Below are 25,810 nucleotides of genomic sequence, written 5' to 3' on the forward strand. Positions count from 1 at the left end.
TTATTTGACGAATTGCCACAGTACAATATTGGGATTTAGTGACCTTTATAGTAAGGGTCATTTCAACTTCTTAGATAAATTTACTTTTGCATTTCCTTCATAGATCTCTTTCAACTTTTCTCAGACTTCATAAGCAGTCTTCAAAGAAATAACTTTAGCAAGTTCTGTTCAGATAAAGCACTAGTAATAGCATACATTGCCTAATCATTTTCCTAATATGCTTCAATCTCATTTTCTGTCTGCAAGCCATTTGTATGGAACACATATTTTGCTCAACATGCATCCTAGTTTTGTAACTTCCAGCCGATACCAGGCATCCTTTCATCTGATCTTTCCATGAAATTTAATCTGATCCATCAAACATAGGCATATTCAATTTGTGCACCATTGGATCTGCCTCAAGTGGTTAAGCTCCAAACTGAGGAAACAAGCTCTGATACCAATTGTTGAACAAGCTGAAAAATAGAGAGGGGGTGAATCATTTATTTCTGCACAACTAATTAAATTTTTTAAATTATTGGTAAACAGTTAACATACATCCACTGCTACTTAAGCTCTTTCATATAAAAGCACAACAATACACCATCAAAAGATAAGCATTAAAAGCACAGGTACCTTGACACAATGAACACCAAATTTATACATGGAAAGCCCAATTTGGGGAAATTGCGGAGAAGCTAATTCTTATGAAATGTATAACAACACAAGTTAAGGTGACACCAAATAGGTGATTTAGTAAAAGGCTAACTGCCTGAACAAAGGGTACTGCAAGTAGGCTAACTACTTGAATAGCTACACCCCAAATATAGAAAGGCTCTTTGCCAATACAAAGGCTTACTGCCAACAAAAGGAAAATTGAAACCAAAACAACGTATAGTGTCAGGCCTTTGCAAACTCTAGTTAAGAATTATTTGCATCTCTTTGGTCAACTTGTCTAAGTAGTTCGCACTTATTATAGATATGAATGCACTTGCTTGCTTTCATGCTTGCTTGCATACTTGCATTCATGCATGCTAATGTTGAGTGCACAACCAAAAGTGTGCTTTATGGGCCTCTTTTTGGTTTAGTCACCAACAATCAACTCTTGACTCTTACCTTCTCCAATCACTTCTTTCTAAAGCATATTACCCCTCCAAATGCTCTACACACCCTACACAACTTTTTTGACTCCCTAGGGCTTTGATCAAGTTAGAGCAATTTTGGACAATTTCTCTCAACTAGGTCAAGTTAGGGAAATCTACCCTACACCTTTCTCTTGTTCAATCTAATGGTTTGAACATCATTCTTAGGGCATATGCATGAGGATTCAACCATTTGTTGGGTTCTAAGATACCCACCATACACCTATTCCTTATTGGGCTAGTAGGCTGACTTGGAAGCAATTAGGTTACCCTTAAAGGAAATTTGACCTTAACTCACGAATCTCCCAAATGACTTGGCAAACAAGTTGTAGTTTGGAGTACCCTTTTGGGTCTTCTTCAAGATTCCAAAGTGGCAAGATCTGACTCTACTCTAGCACCCCTTAACTCCTACTACGGTCATAGACCTAATGGGCCTAATTAGGCTTGGTTAGCAAAGCAAGTGCTAAGAAATGGGTACATATAACCAATTCAACTCTTCAAATATGTTCTTCTAGCTCTATATGTTCCAAATCCACTCTTTACCAAGTCACTTTGTTGCTAAACACATGGTCTAATTTAGCCTAGGACTTATGGGAAAATTAGCAAACACGCACTTCCTGTCCTAAGCCTTAGGAATCATAAAGTACATATCCCTAGCTTCCATTTCCCAAGTGGCCATGGAATTTCACTAGCAAAATGTCAAGTTAGGGCTCCATCTTTGCAAAACCCTGATTTTATGAGGGATTCAAACTAGTCTTTGCAAAAACAAATGGATCTTCCTTCAATCTCGACCAAATGAACTCAAGTGCATATGAATGAGAACTCCATCTACTATATTCCCATGCAATTTTATCTAAGACACCAATCCGTACATGGCCATACAATCATAGAAAACGGAGCAAATAGACAAGATATCAATGTTGTTTCATTCAATAACCATCAATTATGTACAATCTCCAACCCATGACCCCCTGGATGGGTCCCATATGCCTAAATAGACTTGCCCCAACCAAAACTGATTTTTGAAAAGTTATGACTATTTGGGATCAAGTTGCAACTCCCCTAGAAACTTTTTGAAAAGTTGCTTGACAACAATTTTGCAACTTTTTGAAAATGTTGCATCTTTTTGCAATTTTGTTCCTATAAACCCTTTATTGATTGAAACATGTTCTAGGACCTTTTCTAAGGCCTTTATTAGGCAAAACATCATAAAAACTCCTATGACACCCTATTTTAGACTCCTACCATGGTCCTATTGGTCTAATGAGACCCAAGGTTTACAAAGCACCTTTGGGACCCTTAGCATTACAAAGTGGACCCAATGACTTCATAGGTTGATCCGGAGGATCCAAACCTCTTATTACATACTATTAGCCTCCTAGACGCCCAATTTGCATGAGGTGCCCTACACCATACTCTTCTACTCAAAAAGAATTCAACTCTCTTGAGTTCAGATCTCTGCCAATTTTGCTCTAGTCTTTTCAACAACTTCCTTTGCCATTCATGTGGCATCTTCCAAGGGTTTGTTCTTCCATTTGATTAGGTACTCATAATAGGCTCCCCTCCTTGTTTTCTTGCCTATCCTCTTGTCCAAAATGCACTCAATCTCAGGCTTGAGTTGCTATTGGAGATCTTTCACCAACATTGTTTGATCACCTGCATCACAAACATTATGTTGGTTAACAGTTTTTCCCTCTTGCTAACTTGGCTTTACCTTGACTCTAGATGACCAGAATGTGAGGAACAAAAGGATGTCGCCAACAAATGGGTCAGTGTATGTGTTGTATCACTGCCTTCTGAATTATAAGGTATAGCTCCCTTATATGCAGTATATGCAATGAATTGTGTTTTTAATAGATCATTGGGATGGGGGTATGCTATTAACTTTAGAGCACAAGAGGATAAACCAGGATGCTCATAACTATAAACACCCCAGGCAAAAATTGATTTGGGCAACCTATAACACCCCATGGAATGGATATCACAAGTTGCCTTAAAGCCCTTCTAATACTACTCCTACTTTAATCTAAATGCAGATTAGTCCTACTGAAATGTAATCTAGGGAGAGAGCAGAGATGCACATGAAAGATGAAATGGAATCTGCCTTAACTGATAGCCCTTTACCAAAGTGGAATTTGACAAGGAATTAACAACTCCAAATGCATCTATCTTACAATCCCATAGAAACTATTCTAAGATGCAAGGTTAGCTCAGCTGAAGGAGACAATGAAAGGAACCTAGGCATGCTAGTCCTAAATGGAATCAAAACATCACATTACCTAATTGTAAACATGATACAAATCCTTCATTCCATCTAACTTTTCGATTCTCACTCAACATCTAGAAATGCAAGGGGAAAAGTTGGACATAATTGTCTATCCTTTCTATTAACTGAGAAAATTACATATATAGGCCCCCTCTTAGGGTTCTTGGCCAGCTACAAATTCATCAGTTCTATTAACAGAGCGCAGGAATCGCTCAGAAATCCAATAGTCATCGATTACAATTCAATACATCAAATAAAGAAAGCATAAATGATTAGAAATCCTCAAAATGGTTCATATTCTTCTTTGATTTGTTGGTGCCAAATTCATATAATTTGAATCTCAACAATCACAACAGGTTTAAATCTCCACCGCCTATCTCCTATCAACGATCACTATCAAACCCTAATAATCCTCTTTATTTCTCCCTTGTCGCTTCTTCGCAACTTGCTTTCATTCATTATCTTTACTTGATGCGATGATGCAATCCAACAATTATTATTACATTTCGCAATTTTGCAGCCTAAAATGTTTTGAATTCTTTTTATCCTGCAACCTTGCGATTCCTCTTATTCGCCACTTCGCAGCTTGACATGTCTCCATTTTACTAACTGTAGCAAGTTAGCAACAACTACACACTAACATGATCGCGCCTTCGCAACTTGAAACAACTTCAATGTATTCTAATCCGTAAGCTTGTGATGACTGTTTGAGGTTGACTGTTATCACTTTCGTCAAGTCGCAACCTAAAAACCTTTAACTGTCTGATTACCTGCGGCAATGCTGTTTGTTAACACTTTCTCTAAGTTACAACTTAAAATGTCTTGAGTGCTCCTTAGTTGACGACCTTGCGAAAATTGTTTACCTTAACCGCTGTCGTCTTTCACACTGTTGCAGCCTTAACTTCACGTTGCCCTTAACTGCTAGCGACCATGCGACCTTTAGCCTTCGCTGAATCGCAGCCTTAACCATAGGTTACTCTTAACCCTTTGCGACGATGCAATCATTCTGTTTTCACTCTGCCATTGCCTTAACTCTGGGTTTCTTCTAATCGCTTGCGACCATGCGATCATTGGTTTTCGCTTGTTCACCACGTTAACCCAAGATTGACTTAAACTGCCTGCAACTCTGCGAACACAAGCTTTTCGCTCTATCGCGACACTAACCTTAGATCATCTTTAACCCCCGACAACCCTGCAAACAATGGTTTTCGCTGCTTTGCCATGTCAACTCTAGGTTACCTTAAATCGCTGAAGAACATGCGACTATCGTACGACTAGGAAGATACATCTCTAAGGACCATTATAATTCAATCTTAAAATGCCATCCGTTGATTTGGTCTTCATCTGACGATCTTATATTTAATCTCTAAGCCATTTGACTTGTCAACTTTGCAACGTAAACGCGCGGATTAAATATAAGCCATTGATTGGATTTCAAAGAAAGTCATACCACCTTTGACTAGGTTCTTTCATCATTTCTGAGGATTTATCTACTTCTCTTGCAATCGATTCAACTTCTTTGATTTTCATGACGTTCTTGTGATTTGCACCTTGGACTTGAGCTTCAATCCAAATGTTTTTAGTCGTCATCTGTTCTGAATGCAATGTGATCTTTTAGATGTATCATGCCTTCAATGAAATACTTGATCATAGAATTAGGGTTTTTGAACAACTTTCTTCTCATCTAGGAAATGCATAAACTTACCCTCCCTTTCTTAATCACCTAATATGGAATAATGCATTAGATTGCTTTTGAATGCCCACCTAGGTGTACAAAAAGGAATAGATGAGAAGAGAAGTTCCTTAAAGACAATCTAGACACAAACATGAGATCACGTTGACTCAATCCTAATCCTAGAAGTTTGAAAAATATAGGGAACTGAAATCATGGCAACACATCACTAATAAGACCTTTATATGCATAAATATCAGAAACATTGAATATTGGAGATAAGCCAATATCAACGGGTAAATTTATTTTGTATGCATTGTTCCCACACTTCTTAAGGACCTTACAAGGACATATCTTCTTCATCATCAACTTGGTGTACTTCTCCTTAGGCAATTTCTCCTCTTTGAGATGAATCATCACCATATCTCCCACTTGGTACTGCGAGTCTCTTCTTTTCTTTTCTGCCATTCATGTGGCATCTTCCAAGGGTTTGTTCTTCCATTTGATTAGGAACTCATAATAGGCTCCCCTCCTTGTCTTCTTGCCTATCCTCTTGTCCAAAATACACTCAATCTTAGGCTTGAGTTGTTATGGGAGATCTTTCACCAACACTGTTTGATCACTTGCATCACAAACATCACTAATAGGACCTTTATATGCATAAATATTAGAAACATTGAATATTGGAGATAAGCCAATATCAGCGGGTAAATCTATTTTGTATGCATTGTTCACACACTTCTTAAGGACCTTACGAGGACCTATCTTCTTCATCGTCAACTTGGTGTGCTTCTCATTAGGCAATCTCTCCTTTTTGAGACGAATCATCACCATATCTCCCACCTGGTACTACAAGTCTCTTCTTTTCTTGTCAGCAACTTGTTTATATTTGTCATTACTATGCTCCAACTTATCCTTTACTTGTTGATGGATATCTTTGATCACTTCTGCAAAATCCTCTACCTGTGCACTTCTTTTATCCATGTCGCTTACATCCCTTAGCTCCAAGACGCCTCTTAGGTGTGTGGCATAAACAATTTGGAATGGACTTAGACTAGTGCTCCTGCTCACCGAGTTGTTATATGAGAACTTTGCTTGTGGCAAGATAGCATCCCAAGTGGCTCCATGTTCTTTTGTTAGGCATAGAATAGGTTGCCCAGAGACCTATTGTGTAACATGCTATTTTCCCATAGCCAATCTAAAACTATAATTCAAGATACATCTATTTTCATAATAGAATGACAAAGTGATAGTTATAAGTTTATAACAACTACTTCATATGAAAAAGGAATTTAACGAACTTATTCAGATATTGCCATTCACTTCAAAGAGAACAATAATGAACTAATCTGAACTCACAAGAAATACAATTATAACTACCATATCTATTTCTTTTCCATTCCTAATACAAACTTTCAAATGATAGCATACGCAAAATAACAGAACTAAGTATCATGATTACATAATATTATGCCAAATATAAATGATAATAAAAAGAATCAAGTACCAGATATGAAGTAGATAATGGTGATTGTGTTGAGCAAGCCTTGACATTTGGTGGAGAGGAGAAGCATTGCCATGGACTTAAACTCCCAACCATGGACCTTTATTTATCCCCACAAAATCTCATTCGAGAAAGACCCTCCCTACCCCGGGGTTAGGCTTGGGGCACCACGGTCTTGCCACCTGAGTGGATATCCTCCATCAACCTATCCTCTGCCAGCTAGTACTTTGACCTCTAGTGATCACGGTGACAAGCATGCAACTAACCTACCTTGGCCAAGGATTTCAGTGGGTTATTAATTATGCCCGATCACACACCGCTTGACTTGACAACAAGAGTTATATATTGGACAATCATGAGCTGACTTAGTTATTTAATGTTGTGATCTATATATATATTTATTACTGATTCATCTTGTTTTTACTTTTATAGGGATGTTCTCTCCTCCCACCCTTTATAATGACCATTTTGGTCCTTATGGGTGCTTCCTAGGAGATCTATCTATCTATCTATATATTACTGATTCATCTTGTTTTTGCTATTATAAGGATGTTCTCTCCTCCCACCCTTTATCTTGACCATTTTGGTCCTTATGGGTGCATCCTAGTAGATCTCGTGTAAAGTTTCAGTTCTGGTATCAATTTGCATTTCTGATATCATATTCATGTACAATTTTTTTACCATGGCAACAAATACTGTACTTATCTCAGAGGCATATTGCCAACACCTCTATGTAAGCCAACTTATTTAAACAATATGTGCAGTAAAGTGCTTCGATGCTTCAAAACATCATATCTTACACAGAATTTGTAAGGAACATATGCATGGCGGATTACTTGCAGTAATACATTGACAACATATGAAGTTCACATCTATGATATCAGCATTCAATTTTTCTGCTGTAGCATAAAAAGAATAATGAAACACATAACCTTACTGTACTGCTAGAAAGAGGTGCGCTGCCTTGTACGGGTATAAATTGATATCCTCGTCTGGTAGACGAAATGAAATCTGAAGAAGTTGGATGCTAAAAAAATTTGGCATGTCTGAAAACCACAAATGCTTAGCTCATGAAAGATATAAGAGCTCGCAGTGTGACATAATTATTGCAGGAAGAATGAATAGAATTCACAGAGCTAAATCTGGAAGGATGCTTGCAAAGTTATGACGAGAAGATATATAAAACAGTCAGCAAATGGATGCTCGGTCACAAGAAAGGCCGAGGTGGTGGACATATAGCCAGGCACTGGTTCCATAAAGAATTACATTTCCATCAGCTCAAAAATAAATAAACTCCATCGGTTGAAATATTTGAAAATAACATTTGAGAAATATAAGGCTGATGAAAAAGATAGGCAATCGTGCAAAATCAACTGGGAACAATAATAATGATAAAGATTTTGATGGAGCCCTAATTTTTAATAATTACTAGGGCCTCCATTTGGGAACTAATGATTTGAGACTTTATATATATACACACACACACGCACACACACATATTTATTTATTGATGTCAAAGATCAATAGAAAATGATGTAAAGAATGACAGAAGTGTAAAGTCATAGAGTTGGACATTGGAGGCAATGATGTGGACACATTACTGGTCATTCTCCTCTGAACTTGATGCTTTACAGAAGATGATTTTGAATGAATGCAATAAACTGAGGAGTTTTCCAAGACCCTTTTAGCTCCAATGTTTGAAGATGATGGATCTAAGCTACTGTTCAATTTTGTGATTTTGGGTGGTACCTTTCCTATTGTAGAAACTTAAAGAATACAGAATGTTATAAGAGTTCCTGAATAAAAAATGAATTGATAACAAAAACATGAAAACTTCTCGAGAATACCTCCGGTTCCCCAACAAATCATTGGGTGCTAAGTAACAAGAAGGTGCGGTTTTGAATGCTCCTCAACAATGTTTCAATGATTATCCCATATTCAATTTTGGACCATGACTATAATAATCTCCCACTTCTGAATATACACAAACAGATTTACCATTCCAAGGTTCACGATCCTAGAGTCTCATATTCTCAAATGATGACAAAATTTGGTTTGAAAAATTCGCTTGATGTGGGAATACACTGCAAATCTCACGCTCCATATTGACACTATCCACACAAACTCTTCATTCCATTCGAATATATCAAGCAGCGTTAATCATATCCGGTTGTTCAGACAAATTCCATCTCCATGCTTCATATGCGGTATGTCTTTAACTTGCAAACCTGGTTTCCCTTTGCCACGATATCCATTTGCTTATATTAATCAATCCATTAAAAAATTTGCATAGTACCTCTGAATACATGACAATGCTTGCAAAGATCCTTTTGTGAATTTTCAAACTGTATTTGAAGTGTAATGAGAATCGGAATCGGATTGGAATCAGCAAGGCCAAATTGAATTGCGAATCAGCCATGAATTGGAATTGAATCGGCCATGAATCGGCAAATTTTAAAAAACCCTTGAAATTTAGTGAGTAACTTATTTCATAAACCCATTATCGCTGATTCAATTCACATATTCACAAAAAATCATTTGGTTTGAATCGAATCGCCGAATCGTGTGAATCGCCGCTATTCTCGTTACTATGATTCAAACTCACCAGTTAAACGTTTCATGGTTTGCTCATGTCAGGTTGCTATTGGAGACTCAACCTCAAAATCTTAAATGATATCAATGTCAAGTTATCACCGATAGTCTATTCTGATCTCTGTTTGAGGCTGGAATCATGGAAAATCTAATACAGACTCACCACTCCAAGTGATCTCCACAGCCGCCTATTTCCAGATTTTCCAATTATCAACATATAGGACCTTTTACCACAAGTTATCTGACAAAGAGGGGCACGTGATTCTTTCACTATCATAGATACAGAATATGTTCGACACTTTATGATGATATCTACTTATTTTTTTCAGATATATATTTCCACTAAGTATGACATATATACTGCAATTATTGTTTTTGAAATCTCTGTCTTCTCTGGATATGAAAAATAAGTGTCTAGATGGATTCCAGCTTGAGTGGTCGCATAGAGTTTTAAGACTGGTATTGAATAAAGTCTGCGATGCTTTAATGATTGTTGATGTCATCATGCATGTAACAGCCCATTCTCTTCGACACTTTTTAGCATCAACTCCCAGTTCTTGTATGACTAACAAAAGTGTAGTATGCAATCTGATTTTAGAAGCTCTTTCTTAAAAGCATTCACCAAACTATAGTCACAGAGTTCCATCTTTATCACTGCCTTACAGATTGTTTATATTTTCAATTTTTCAGTGAGGTTCAACCTGTGTATATCTTTTACTGATTACTGTGAATACTGTATACTGGTGTTTATTTCCATTCTTAACAGGAACATCAATATTGTGTGTCCTGAATCTTCTGATATATAGATTGATCTTGTAGTAGACTATTGGGAAATGGTTCTAAGTATCGCTTGATACCATCAAATAACTGGTAAATATTTTCATAGTCTGAACTGTTCATTCTGATATATGCAGATGTCACTTCACACCAAACTCCTGATTGAATTTCGCTACCAGTTCTTTTGCATAGCATTCAAATTAATGTCAATCTCAATGTGTGTAAAATCAGATTCCTGAAAAGAAAAATTCATATTGTGCTCTCTTCCTTCATTCTGTTTCTCAATATTATCATTTGTAGGATAAGATTTCAGTCAGAATAATAGTGACTTTAGGATTAAAATAATCTGGCATGGACCATCTGACTTAGGAATATATATTGGATCTAATCTTTAATGATAAAAATATGAGATAAGCTTATAAGGTAAAAAGATTAGAAAAGGCGCTCAAATGGAAGTCCAGATTTTTTTTGAAATTATGGGCTCCATCACATAATCTCCACGTACCTTCTTCCTTTGGGGCCAAGACTGCAGGAACTGCATAAGGGCTTATGAAGCCTTAGCGGAAAAGGAATTTCAACATCTGTAATCTATTAATTGTATCTTTATACATTCTTCCCTTTGAGAGAAAATTCTGAGGTGAAAGTCCTTGTTTCCACCCTCTAGGATGAGCCATGGTGGATCCACCCTTTGATATGTTTCATGGTGGATGTCATGTGTGTGAGAATATGACTTCATTTGTTCAATGATTAATGGGCCTCTGTGAACACCATTAAGAGATGACAGTTCCTCAATGATGAACACTTATATATCTTACCATCATTATGCGGTGACATCTCACAATAAAGGTGGATATCACATAAGGCGGTATCTATGAAAATCCATAATGGTGGGTATCACGTGAAGTGATATTTATGGAAAGCCATAAGTGGTGGATATCACATGAAGTGATATCTATGAAAATATATTATGATGGATATCATGAGATTTGATATCTGTGGACATGTCATGATAGTTGATAACTTTGTATCTCTTAAGAGATATTAACTGAGTGGTGGATATCATGAGAATTAATAATTATGGATAGCCACAATGAGTATATAACTAAGATATTTCATGGTGGATCTTATGTGACGTAATATCCATGGATATACCATGAACATATATCCTTATGATAGGCATCATGTGACTTGATGCCTGTGCACATACCATAATGGCTTTTGTGAATATCATGTGACTTGATATTCATGGACATGCCTGTACTCCTGATATCACCATGAGGTGGTATCATTTATCGTGGATATCATGAGACTTGATGTACGTAAATATGCCATAACTCCTAATATCACATTGAGGTGATATCTCTCTTACACAATATCCATTGTGTTTACTTTAGGATAGTAATCATGCTTCCTAGCTAAGAGGGAGTGTTAATGAGTTCTCGCTTTGGTCGGATTATTTCTATCCATGAAATCTAAGTAACGAGAATCGGAATCGGATCGGAATCAACAAGGCCGAATCGAATCATGAATCGGCTATGAATCGGCAAATTAGAAAAAACCCTTTAAATTTAGAGATTTTAACAATTTAAAACTTATTTCATGCACCCTTTATTGAATATAACTTAAACACACTGTAACATCATCAAAAAGAAGTTAACATACATAAACATGGAACATAAATGATAAATCCATCACATACATAACTATGTTACACGTAAAATGTAAATTGTACGCTCTAGCTGAAGTAAATAGAAATCATATGATCATAATGATTCAAATCATAGAATGTATGTAAGATGAAGATCCATAAGACATCAAATCATAAATGTAATGTAAGAATCTAAGATGAAGATCCATGAAACGTATGTCTATCAATATCTATAAACAAAATGAAAAAACAAGGCTCCAGCTCAAGCCACGTCGTCATCTTTATCATCATCCTCAAGTTTGGTCGCAGCCTCAGCTCCAGCCTCTCAGTATCTAGCCAGCCTCCTAGAAAGGCGTCTAAGGTAGGTCCTAGAGGACTGTCGAGCCATTGGCCCCACATGTAAGATGGGCTCACAAACAACATCACTATGACCTATGTCTGTGCGTGCGCGTTTGCGTCTACCAGTGCCTGAACGTGCTCTAGCTGCCTCCTCTGCCATGGCCACAGCCTTAGCCTCAGCCTCTCTATCCACTTGGTCAACCCACTCATGGTCTTCCTCAGTGAAGACTGGATCCATAGCCTCAGTGAGCCATTTTGATTCTGGATCAATCTCCTCCAGAATGATCGGAGAGGAATCAGTGCCCAAAATCTGTCTAATCCTAAGACGAAGGTTGTATTGAACAAAGACAAGATTATTCAACCTCTGCACATTCAACCTATTTCTCCTCTTCGAGTGGATGTGCTCGAACATGGACCAATTGCGCTCACATCTAGAAGAGCTGCTTGGTTGACTCAAAATACAAATGACTATTTTTTGAAGTTTTGGGGTTGTGGGCCCAAACATTTGCCACCATCCATCTGAAATAAGGGAAAACATAAACAATTAGTCTCATATTCAATTTTAAAATTACATAATCAACAATTAAAATGCATAAGTCATAAACTTTAGATTCATGAATATATTATTAAATTTTTGCCTGGCTGTATTGTTGTCCGAGCATCTATGGCCATCTTGCCAAAGAAAAGTGGCCCTTCTTTATTATTGAACTTGTCGAGCTCAATGGTTGCAGCTGTGCTATCCTCATCACTACTCAACCTTTGGATCATTGTATATAAGCCAATGAGAACCTCCTCATCTGCCTTGAAGTCAGGACAAAAACGAAATGTCGAATTCAAAAAGTAAGTTGCTGCATGGATGGGTCAATGGAGCTAATTCTACCATCTCCTATCAATGATATCCCAAATAGGGGCATACTTCTCTTGCACTCCTGTATATTGGGCTCTAATGGTCTACTTGGCCCTATCCATCCCCTCATATATGTAGCCCATAGAGGGCTTCTCCCCATCAACAGTTTGTAGGAGAGATACAAGGGGCTCAGTGACCTGCATATAATGTAAAAAAAAACATTTGAGTCAAAACTTAAATATAAAATAATATAACTAAAAGTAAAACTAAATCATTAAATAATTAAATATTAAATAGTAAATAGTAAATAGTAAAATACTAAATGTTAAATTGCAATAAATTTACCTTATGGATTTCTTTAGCAGGTTTTCAAAAACCATCATCATCAAAGATGCAATTCACCACATCTACCCCTGCAGTGGTCGTAGCATAGGAAGAAGTAATCCACTCCTGTCCAACAAACAAGCTCCTCAAATTGTCTCTTGATGTCAACAAGGACTACAATGTGATGAAATTCGAGGCAAACCTTGTGATGCTTGGATGAGCTAACTCCTTGCCTTCTATGTAGTCCCTCATTGTGCTAAGGACGAATGAATGATTATAGATAAACTTGCATATATTTTTTGCCCTTTCGACACATGATTTGACCCACTCAAGCTTGCCAATTTCCTCCAACATGAGGTCAAGGCAGTGTGCCGCACAAGGGGACCAAAATATGGTGGGGTGCCTTTCCATCAAAAGTTTACCTACAACAATTTAAGTTAATTAGAAATTCAAACATGTTAGAAGTTAGGAAACTTAGAATTAGAAAAAGTTACAAAAATTCAAATAAATTTATTTTCAAAACTTGAAAAGTTAAAAGTTTACCTGCAACAACATAACTTGCTGCATTATCCGTCACCACTTGCACCACGTGTTGTTCCCCCACCTCTGCTACGATTTCCTCAATAAACTCACATAAGTATGTGGTGTTTTTTATGAGCGGAAGCATCAATGGATTTGAGGAACATGGAATATCCTACAAAACAATGAATTATCATCGATTGTCAACAAATTAGCAATATACAAATCAAAATTTGAAATATTCAATCACAATTCACAATTCACTACGTATGTAGGAAAGTAGAATGATCAATCACCTCCACAGGAAACAAGAAAATTGAGGAGTGTTCTATTCCTCCTATCTATCCAATCATCAATCATGATGGTGCAACCCTTTTTGATCCACTCCTTTCAGTGGTCCTCAAGCTCAACCTTCATATCCTCTACCATTTCATCCAAGAGGTATCCACTCAACTCAGCCTCAGTTGGGGCTTTAAACCCCGGACCACAAATAGCAACTACATCTATCATGTTTTGCCAATAAGGAGCTCTATCACAAATAGATTATGATTAGAAATTTAGATGTCAAATCATTATGTAAGCTTGTAAAGTGAATCTATGATTAATCAATGAATCATAAAACAAGTAGATATAATTAAAGTTTTACTTTAACCTTAAAAAAAACAAAGAAAAAAGAATCAATTACCTAGCTGCAACAAATAGAATGTTGTGAAAGTACCAAAATTTGCAAATCTCTTTTCTTGTAGCATCATGAATCTCCTTGTTCAAACCCATGCCCTCAAGCGTGGCTTGTGAGCCAGGAGTAGTGCGGGGGCACAAAGTAACTATCCACTCTGTTTTTTTGCTCTCTAGGCCGCAATAGGTTGGAGTTGGACTCAATCTCAGTATAAGACCGACTAGCAATAACACTAGCACTAGCATGAGCATGAGCACTAGAACTAGGACGAAAATGAGGCCTAGAAGAACCCTCTCCAACACAACTTATGGATGCGAAAGCTGATGCAGATGTAGATGCGGCTATGGGAGCATGGGAGCCAATAGCCCTTAACCCTTCAAGTTGGCTTTTCTTATTCAATTTCTCTTGTTCATATTTTCCTAATGCCACTAAACAAGTGTGTTTTGCCTCAGCAGTTTGTTGAGTGCAAATTGTAATATCATGTCCAGGTATAGTTGCAATGTGGTATTTGAATCTATAAATACCACCATAATTCATTTATTTACAAAACATACATTTTGTTTGAAATTTGTTTCTTCTAGGAAACTCTTTGGTATATTTCCAACATTCATCTTTTTTACCCATTACGGAAAATGAAAGCAAAGGGCTGCTGCAACAAGAAAATTCAAGTAAAATCTCAAAGTTTGAAACTAATAAACAAAAGCTAGAAAACAACAAACGCTAGTTTGCAATTTAGTAAAACTAAAAAATATTCAAAATTTGCAAATGAAAACTAAAAAAATTAACAAAAAATGCATAATACATGAACATGCAAAAAACAAATCAACACTTACCTCTTGCAAATGAGTTGAGGAGTGTTGCTATTGACTCCTTAATGCTCCCAATGCAATCTTATGGCCTCCCTAAATGGACTTTTGATCTCTTTGGTGCTCTTCCTTCTTGCTGGTTGGAAACTTGTGGTTTTCCTTTTCTTCTTCTCTCACACTTTTCCTCTCCTTTACTCATGCTTAACAATTAGAAGGCCCTTTAGGGTTAAGACAAAGAGGAAATGCCAAAATGAAAATTAAAAAAAAGTGTTTTAATTAAAAAAAAAGTCCACTTTATGCTTTGTTGCGCAGCCGATTTAGGCGATTTTTTCCGTGAATCACATGAATCGGCAATTCGTGAGAAAAAATTGGCTGACCTGATTTATGACTCATAAAAAATACCCAGGTTGAATTGAATCGCCAAACCGATGATTCAGGTGATTTCATGGCAATTCTCAGAACTATGGATGGAATTAAATGCATAAGTGGCCTATCAGCCTTTGAACATTTGATTACTATCCTTCTATATACTGTTATGATTATGGTTATCACAATACATGATTAATAATTAACAAATTAGCAATCATGTATATATATGTGTGTGTGTGTGTGTGTCTATATATATCAGTGTTCCACGGGGACAGGTCCCCTATGATTTTGGGGCCCTACCTGTCCGAGAAACGAAACAAGGACATGGGGACGGATTTTTGCCGTCCCCAAAGTTGTCCCTTTTTTGTCAAACTCAAAAATGTCCCTGAAATGGGCCTTTTTTTTTTTTTGCAAGAAACTTGGGGATGACCAACAGTACCGGGGACTGCTTTCCTATCCTCAATCTGCCCCCAAAACTGCTGTTGTCTCCTTTTTTCCAGCCAATCAGGGAAAGGCAAAACATAACAAAAATATGCAAATTATAATTCGTCCATTAAAAATTTAAAGTTTAAACCACTAAAACACTAACTCTTCTACTTTTTTAAAAATTTGGCATACTTGCTAAGAGGAAAGATTGCATTGAGTATTTACTACTTACTATTTAAGGTGGACTTCTCTTTATTTCATTCTGATTTCATGCATGATACTTAGACATTTTGATCTTTGCTATATATGTATGTGATATTGCTAAAATGGAAGTACTTAGTATTTGTCATTTGATAATTTTCCATGTATCGATCTTCTAAAATGTCTATGGTGAATGGTTTTTCAATGTTATGACATGCATATTTGAATTTCGTCCCTATATATAAAAATAAATCTCTTTTGTTTTTAATCGCCGTACCCTGAGAGTTCATCCCCTAAATCTTTGCTTCGACCCGTACCCGTATCAGGAAAATGTCTCCGTCCTAAAAACTCCATGGAGCATATCTATATATATTTATATTATTAAATATGCATATATACATGATTGAGTTTGATATAACAATTATTAACCATGCTATTGATATTAAATCATATTGTTCATACTACGGATATTAATAATGTTGTTAATATAAATCATAATGTTGATATTAGTTGTAACTTGAATCAATAATGAGTATCGATTAAACAACATACATATCAATTAGTATATCGATTAGTTAGTGATCGGTCATGGGACATGTCACTACGTGAACTATGTTCGTGTAGTGACATGTCCATACCGGAGACAATGCTCCACCAAGGTTGCATGAGTACTCGTACCCCTGGTACATGTACCCAAGTACCAGGTACATGTATCCTAAGTACTTAGTACTTGGTGGAGAGCATCATAGCTAAGGACCTTGATTAAGATTTCTGATTTATCTTTCAGTTTTTTGTTTGCGTATATTAGCTTGTTGTCTATCAAGCTTAATTCAATACCTAATCAGTTTCTGTTCAAGTCAGAAGTTTATCATTTGCAATATGTCATTGTCATATGATTTATGATCTTCTTGTTCACGTATAAAGTTTTCCTTCTCTATTATGCATCTAAACATTTTTTATATCTTATTATTACAAACATATAGCAAATCTGAAACTGAAAACAATGCATTACACCTGCAAACTTTATCACTGTTCTTGTTTGTAAAAACCATTGTCATGACTCATAATATCAGATATTCTATAAATATTAAAGTATAAATAAAAACAAAGTTTGACATACCCAAGTACCCCCGTCCCCTATTTTGGAAAATAGCTGTAGCTGTAGCTGTACCAGTACCCTAAGTACCTCAAGTACCCCCGTCCCCATGCAACCTTGGTATCCGCACTATTATACATATAATGATCAATTTAAGTATCTTGCAATGTACAAAAATCATTTAGTGCAAAGCAAGATAGAGGAGCAACATATCACATAGAATCGGCATATACTTTTTAAGAACAGTTATTAAAATTCAAATTCCTATAACCCATAAATCTGATTAAAATCAACACAATTTTGCATTCAAATCAATCAAATTCAGTAGAAAACATTTTTTGTGTGCATTGGATACATTTTATCAGTGAATTTTGCAAAAGAAAAGTTAAAACATGTTTCCATAGAAATCTAAGCAATTTTTTAAGTTGCTGAGTTTTTTCTCAGTTACAAATTTTGGGTCTGCCAAGTTTTTGGCGAGTCAGATTCTGCCAACTATGGTTGACCCATTTATCATCTTAAGATAATCTGGTTTAACTTTTTCCACTTTAAAGTAACTCACTTTAATAGAATTGATGGATGACAGTATTCAAATGTTTAATAATAGTAGGAGTATATACCCGTGCTGGATCATTTAGTTGATTTAGTGGCTTATATTCTTAGCAAATTGTATAAAAGATTTAGTATTTGTTGTAATGCACCATACAGACTGCAATTTAGTTGTAATAATGTTTACAGATTATTAGAAAATTGGAGATTTTGTTGCGAATTGTCTTTATGATTATCAGGCAGATGTGTTTTTTCACTTTTTTTAATGTTTGATTGGCTGAAATGCTGAAATATGTACTGCTAGTTTGTTTTGATCTGGGTAGAATGCCTTATGCTCTGGTGGTGTATTGTAAGAAATCTAAAATCAATAAAGGTTTCAATATTGTTTCTTCTCTCTATTGCAGCTATTTTTTAAGACATTTGGAGTCGCGACTTATTATTTATGTGATCCCACATTAAATACTATTCTGGTGTATTCCATATTGTCTGAGTGGGATCTTGAAGAGTTTCTGTGCTTATGTTGGATTTCTCCATGCTTTTTTCTGTTTTGGCTGTGAATAAATGATTTGTATTCTTCTTCTGCATCAATGACCAATATCTATTATATGGCAGATTGATAGGCATATTTTTTTTTTACATCCAAGGATATTTCTGGTCTTTTATGCTTTGGAGTGTGTGCATGGAAATAAGCAATGCAGTTTATGCAAATTGATTTCTTTAGAACCACTATGTTCCCAGAGTGATGGTTTGTGCATTCTTCAATCTGGGATTGGAGCTTCAGAACTACCAAGATTTTTAATTCAAAATGTTGCTTGGTCTGACTTGTGTTTGTTCTTGGTGTATGATACTACTTCTAGGTGTGATATTGTAGGTCCCAATGGTGGTTTGCCTCTCTGTTCTATGGCATGTTTATGTAGAGTAACAATGTCAAGAGTTGCATATTGATGATTTATGGTTGTAATGGTAAACTATTAGCTGACAAAATATATCTTTATCCTTGCAGACAATGAATCAAGTGAGCCTGGGGAAACTTGCGCACAAGGTATAGTTATTGTTTACATAATTTTTGAAAGATTTGAGATGAGATCTTGTTATGTTATTGTTGGTCTTTAGCACCTAATATTTTGTTATGAAACATTCAAACATGTAAAGTTGGAAATTATTAAGCAGTGAATTGGAAAATGACAATAATTGATTGTCCTAGGGTATGAGATTACAGTGTTTTATGAAATCAATTATTTTCTATTTTAAATTTTCCTAAATCATATTTCTAGTTATTTATTAACCAGATGAATGATTGGAAATATATATTTTAGGATGTATAGCATTCTGCTACCAGTTAAGCAAACTGCGGCATCAGGTGTACAGCTAACTGCCAGGTCTGAGGAGTCTGTACTTTTCAGATTTGGTTGGAAAAAGATCTTAGCTTCATCCCTTCTTATTCGTGTCGGAACAAGACTTGATCCTATGTGGATTCTTTGTGAGCCATTCAAATGCACCAATGGGCTAAGGGCTACCAAACAAATCAGACAGCTTTGACTGTTATACGTGTCTAAGAAGTTCAGGATACATTTCTTTGACATCTATAGGTAGGTGGGAGGGAGCTATGTGAAAGCTAATCGATATTTGGAAAGCGATTTTGTTTTTTTATTGTTGAAAGTTTTTGACAATATGTTTATCAATATTTATCAATTTAACTAGTAGGATTTTTTTTCCATGGGTAATGAGCTGAGGCTAATTATCAGTCCCTGCCTTATAAGGCAGCAAACTAATGTTCCAATTTCCTAGTATCAAATTTCATGCCCAAAAAAAATTGTTCCAAGCTAAGGTTTGTAGACCCAGTATTTTTAAATTCATTTTCTATGATCTAAATTCTTATTTCCTATTGGCCTGTGGCCAATTTCCTCGAGAAAAATCATTTTTTTGGAATTAAAAAAAACCGAAAAAGCTGTAGATGAGAATGTGAATAATGCTTGTCAGGAAATGGCCCACCGCAAACATTCCATATTTTACCACTTTGCACGGTTGGCAGAAGTTTAAATACTTGTAAAACAAACTCAATTCTGGATCTTTCTGAAAAGATTAAGAAAACCTGTTTAGAATATGAAAGTTCATAGTGACATTTTTTAATTTTATTTTTTATATCTTTACATTTTTCTGTTTCAAAGTTTTAATTGATTGAATTTTAAATGTAAAAATATATTTCCAATCTACATGTAAATTTAAAAAAATATAGAAGTTAATTTTAAATTTTAAATTTTTTTAATATTTAAATTTTAAAATATTGATATAATTTTAAAACAATACATATATAGCAATTCATATTTTAACTAATATAAAATATTCGTATGTAATTTTAACATAAAACTTAATATACTAATAATTATATTTAGAAATATTTAACCATTCTAAGCAATGAAGTGAATGACATGTTTTAGCTATAGAATAAATCTATCCTCCAATTTTCACTAAGGCATGGACTCTAGCTCTAAAGGAGCTCTTGTTATTATTTGTTAAGCTCGAGTAGACTCGAATGAATTGGGTTGTATTTTTTTAAATTTATACTTAAAATAAATTAATTGAACTAGTGGTACATTCATGTGTAATAGCATTAGAATAGAGCCTATAAACTGTACTACTATCCAGAGAATCAAGAGAAATAACAAGGTAGAAAGCTGCAATTTCCTAGATTGCAGTCTATTAATAATTGTCACATTAAAGAATTGAACTTACAATTTGTGGAATCCTCATTTGTCAGAAATGGTAGTGGCGTGTGTTTTTGCATTGTAATCTTTTAGTCAAAGCGTCATTTGTCAGAAATGGTAGTGGCGTGTGTTTTTGCATTGTAATTCTTTTAGTCAAAGCGTTATTTTCTATTGATCATGCATCTTACTTGTACCATTTATAATCCTTGGCGTGTGTTTTTGCATTGTACTCCTTTTAGTCAAAGTGTTATTTTCTATTGATCATGCATCTCACTTGTACCATTTACAATCCTTGTTAACAGGATAAGGAATTTCGGTCAGTTGGCAAAGAATCATCCGACCCACTATCCACCAAACGTAATGGAGCTGTTTCTGGCAATGATACCACATTGCTGTCCAGGTCCAAGCAAAAGATGGTTCACAACAAGAAGGTGTACAAGTTGATCGAGCAGTATGATCAGTTGTTAGTATGCTCGGCAGACAATGTGGGACCCCATCAGTTACAGTCCATCCGTCAGCAGCTGAGGCCTAACTCAGTTGTTTTCTTGGGCAAAAATGCAATGATGAAGACAGCCATACAGGCCTTTGCAGAAAAGTCTGGGATTACTGTTTATCAGAACATAAAACCTCTGCTTGTGGGAAATGTTGCTCTTATTTTCACAAAAGGTGGCTTAATTGATGCTGTTGTACCCCCTGGAAACACTGTTCTAGAGCTTATGAAGAAGGGAGAGAAAGCCAGTTCTTCTGAAGCAGATTTGCTGGCCAAGCTTGGTATTCTTGCGTTGTCACATGGACTAGTCGTGAAGGCTATGTATGGAAATGGGTCAGTATTTGATCCTGCTATTCTTGACATTGTAGAGGAAGAATTAAAGGAAAAATTTTCCGCTGTTTTTTCTTTGTGGCAACCATTTCTATCCCTCTCAACAATCCTACATTAGCGGTTGGCCCTTGTTAATTCATCAATGCTTAAAGAGTTGTTCTAGCTTTTGCCCTTGCAATGGACTATTCTTTCCAATGTGGAGGGAGGAGTATTTGAAGGATCCATAAAGTGTGCAGCGACTGCTGTTTCCACAGCCGATCGACGTGAAGTGGAAAGGAAACCTCAACTAAAAGAGGAGCCTGATGAAGACATGGGTTATGGTCCAGTTTATTAAGAGTGCATTGGGGCCCATACATTATGGCTTGTCAGTAAAAAGATAACTTTTAGTTCCAAGGAACTCCTATATTCTTCCTTGCGAGATTATGAATTGGTTTAACAGGGTGCCATCGCTAGCTTTGCCTCAGATACATTGCTTTCAATTTAGTTTTGTATGTTCCCCAAACAAATTTTGAACACGACTATGAAAGTGAATACATCTTTTCAAATGGAATGGGATGACTTGGGGCGTGCTCAATATTTCTATTTTATTTTCAAAATAAGATGAGTAGGCATTTTAATTTGTGGGATTGAACCCATACAGGGGTGAAGTCATCATCTCAACATAGAGATATTATGTTCTCTTCACCCTCTCTTCCCATAACTAAGCTTTCGGAGTGTATAATCTTATAATTCACCATTACTATTCAATTCTAACCAAGTCGAGAGATCAAGAATGTTAAGATTTTGTCTAACATATTAAGGCTCTCGCATGCATTTTGTAGTGCAATTTATTTTTTATGAAGTCCCAAAGATTAGGAATATGGTGTAGAAGGCAGCATGATGCGATAGTTTACGAACTACGTGTTCTTTCTTCACGTTGACTATTGCAATTTGTGTGCTGAGTTTAGCATTTCAACCATTAATTACTTGTAAAAATGTCTGCTGCTAAATTTCTATCCCATTCAATTTAGAATTTTTACATACGTTGTAAAGGAGATGGAAACATGCAATTGCATTATTCTGATTTCAAATCGACACACGAGTGCTCATGTTTAAGATTATAGTAAATTATATGCCCAATCGTTTCTGTCGAATAAAGCTGATTTTGGAATCAGAAGACAGGGTTTGATCCCCGGAGATAAGGCAGTCAAAAGTTTCATATCATGACGTGTGTTTCTCACAAAGTTGTATAATTTAAGTATCAAGTAATTAAATATATTTTTGAAGGACCCTATGCTTCCATGTTAAGGATGTGCTGGAAAATATTTTTGAAATGTGATCAATAAAAACATCCTTTGATCCATAACAACCGTGCTGATGTTAAAATGCCATTGCATCAATAATACTATTTAACATCATTGGAATTAAAATAGTTTAATAAATATTTCAATAAAAAATATTTTCTCGATACATAAGAGAAGATTATATTCATAATAAAAAGCGAAATTACAAATTAGTAACTTAATGGGCATTGCCACCGGAGGCTCATGGCTGCCACAGAGACCTCTTTAAATTGAACTGTGAAGCATCCCAGCCAGACTCTAATGAAGCTTGCACTGATCGTTCGCCTTTGGTGACAAACATTAGGGCTGGTTACCAGGTTATACTATTTAAAATCATTGGAATTAAAATAGTTCAATAAATATTTCAATAAAAAATATTTTCTTGATACATAAGAGAAGATTATATTCATAATAAAAAGTGAAATTACAAATTAGTAACTTAAAGGGCATTGCCACCAGAGGCTCATGGCTGCCACAGAGACCTCTTTAAATTGAACTGTGAAGCATCCCATCCAGACTAATGAAGCTTGCACTAATCGTTCGCCTTTGGTGACAAACATTAGGGCTGGTTAGCAGGCATGTTCCTCGGGTATTTACTGTTCAACAAATCACGTTTACCAGTCAAGAGGCAGTTTGTTTTATCAGTGTAGAGAACAGAAGTGCCACGATTGAAAGTAGAACACTAGTTGCGACAAACCAAAACATTTTATGTAAAGTTTTTTTTGCGAGGCCCAAAAATGATTCACCCTGTGCATTTGACAAGAACTCCTTATTTTACGGAAATTGTTATTTTACAGAAATTATTATAGAATTAGTAGGATGGTTGTCTTTCATATTGATAAGTAGGAGATCAAATTATGATTTTGCTATCAGGATTTAACTCTGTAGTTTCTTTGAGTCAAATTCATTGACCTATGTTTCATGATATTGCTATATGGATCATCTTACATATTTTTAAGATTGCTGTAAATGACTTTAGAAAGTCTTGTATATTTAGCATAGGTAGAAGTTAGAACCATCACATAATATACCACGCATTAAGAAAATTATAATTAAGAATTCCCTACTGCATAGTTATTCCCCTTGAAAGGTTTCCCAAACGAAAGTGGAATAGATGGTCCAATCAATCTGCATATGATAGAACATTTTGCATTTAAATTCAAATATATGGAACACTAAAAGTGAATATAAAAATTCAAACAACGACAAGCAATATGAATAAGCATAGTTGTTTTCTAGAATGAGATATTTTATACTTTTGTGGAGTACATCATTTCTATTCATTGGAAGTAAGTTTATTTGATTGGATATTGAATTTAGGCCATGACTTAGTTTCTTGGAATATCTTGTTCTTAAGTTTTGACATGCAGGGCTTGTCTTACTTGATTCCAAGACACTCATATGTTGTATTTCCAACTTAGAAATACAATAATAAAAATATAATATAATTGTAATAGATTAGAAATATAGAATAATAAAATAAGAAAGTTGAAAAAGAATGTTGGACAAATCTAGAGGAAGGGTGGGACCAAAATCAACTTTGATGGAGCTTCAAAAGGGAATCCAGGACCAATTGAGATAAGGAGTGTGATGAGATAACATAGGTAACATATTGAGGATGAAAGCTAAATAAAAAAATGAAAAAGGATGAACATTGTCGTGGAAGAATTAGCTGTTTTACAAGCCCTAAGAATTGGATGAAAAATGGGAGTAAGATAAGATAAGATAATAATAGTAATGTCCATGGAAAACCAACAAGGTTTATGGGACTGAGCATACAAACAAAAGAGCTCGTCAAAGCAGAAGCACCAAACGGTGGCAAAATAGAAACCAAAGCAATACACAAAGCAAGAAAGAAACCAAGGTAAGGACTAATGGTCCTTCCTTAATAGAGGGGTAAACTCGTGAGCTATCTATAGTCTTAGAATGTCGTGTAGAGCAACTATAAGATTGACGTTGCCTGAAGAAAATGATACAATGTCTGACCGATCTGGAATGAGAAGTATTGGAAGACCTTTTCAAACCCTGTGGGGGAGACAGGGGAGAGAAAAAGGTAGTAATGAGCTAGCCCAAAGTACGCCTCTGAGGTATAAAAGACTGCAGGGTAGTCTCCCGCAGATGGGTGGCCTCTTGATGATAAAGTGCAAGACACCGTTGAACAATATAACTAAAGAACATCAAAAGAGAAGAACACTCTCTGAAAAGGTAGTAGAATCTCCCTCTGATCTCATAGTAAAGAGGACATCAAAATATGAAGTGGATCTCAGTCTCAACCTTAACCAAAGTACATAACTAACAAACCCTATCAGCCTGATCCATATGGTGATCAGTCTGAGCCCTGAGGCAGTGAGAACCCACTCTGAATGAGCCTAAAGAAAATCACAAATCATGGTTCCAACGCCAATAGAGATGAGCAAGATGAATAGTAATACCATCCTGAATCACAAGAAAATGCTCAACATAAAAGGCCATCCGAGGTCGCAAACCTCCGGGGGGATTACTCTAGGTAGTGGTAATGTACTATTTGTAAATATCCTATTTGACATGCTCATTCAACTCTTGACGTGAGAGGAGAAGATGAGTAGGAGCATCAAGTGAAAACTTGTATGGAGGAAGATGATCAATATCAATACCAATTGAACTCAACAAAGAGCTACCTTGGGCGTACCAACAACAAGGCCTAGTAGAGGTGTCAGATCTCAAAATCTCAACAGAAGAACAATATGCTAAATGAGAGTATCTCGTGCCAGTCAACACACAACTCCATAAAACCACGAAGTCGATGAAGGAACCAAATCAAGTAAAAAATGGCAGCAAGTTTGAGAGGATGAACTCCAAACTCAACTAAAACAATGCTGTGAGGGGTGAGTTTGTGACATCTTATGATACGTCGTAACATCAACATTTGAACCCTCTCTATAGAAGCCAATCTTAAGCAATAAGAGAAGGCCCCCAAGCCACCAAGCCATAGAGAACAGTTAGACGAACCAAGGAATCAAAAAGGGACAACTCGGACAAAATATCCTAGAAATGATGCCTGAAGCACCGTCTTTCCTGTAGAGCTAGAAAACCCATGCCCTTATTAACTCTGGACTAAATAGCTGGTCTCAAGCTAAAGCACAACCCTGGAAACTTCACACCAAGATACATATAAGAGGAAGTCATCTCAACTTCATGACCCTGAAAGAAGTCATCTCAACTTCATGACCCTGAAAGAAGAAATGAAGATGAGAG

The 25,810-nt window shown here is 35.9% G+C and overlaps 1 protein-coding gene across 2 annotated transcripts in view; it reads left to right on the plus strand.

Moving 5' to 3' along the window:
* LOC149562992 (large ribosomal subunit protein uL10-like) overlaps positions 1 to 22,033 on the plus strand; it is a 52,831-nt gene extending 30,798 nt beyond the window's left edge. Inside the window, exons 4-5 of one of the 2 annotated variants that reach the window (XM_089826431.1) lie at positions 18,733 to 18,771; positions 20,737 to 22,033. In XM_089826431.1, coding sequence (XP_089682557.1) covers positions 18,733 to 18,771; positions 20,737 to 21,372 — 675 coding nt within the window. In that variant the 3' untranslated portion in view covers positions 21,373 to 22,033. The remainder of the gene's footprint in view (positions 1 to 18,732; positions 18,772 to 20,736) is intronic. The other variant, XM_089826432.1, reaches the window with a different exon arrangement.
* Positions 22,034 to 25,810: the final 3,777 nt, after the last annotated feature.

Source organism: Cupressus sempervirens, chromosome 4 (assembly GCF_028749045.1).
Source record: "Cupressus sempervirens isolate cs-2001-9-10 chromosome 4, ASM2874904v1, whole genome shotgun sequence".
In the NCBI taxonomy this organism is placed as follows: domain Eukaryota; kingdom Viridiplantae; phylum Streptophyta; class Pinopsida; order Cupressales; family Cupressaceae; genus Cupressus; species Cupressus sempervirens.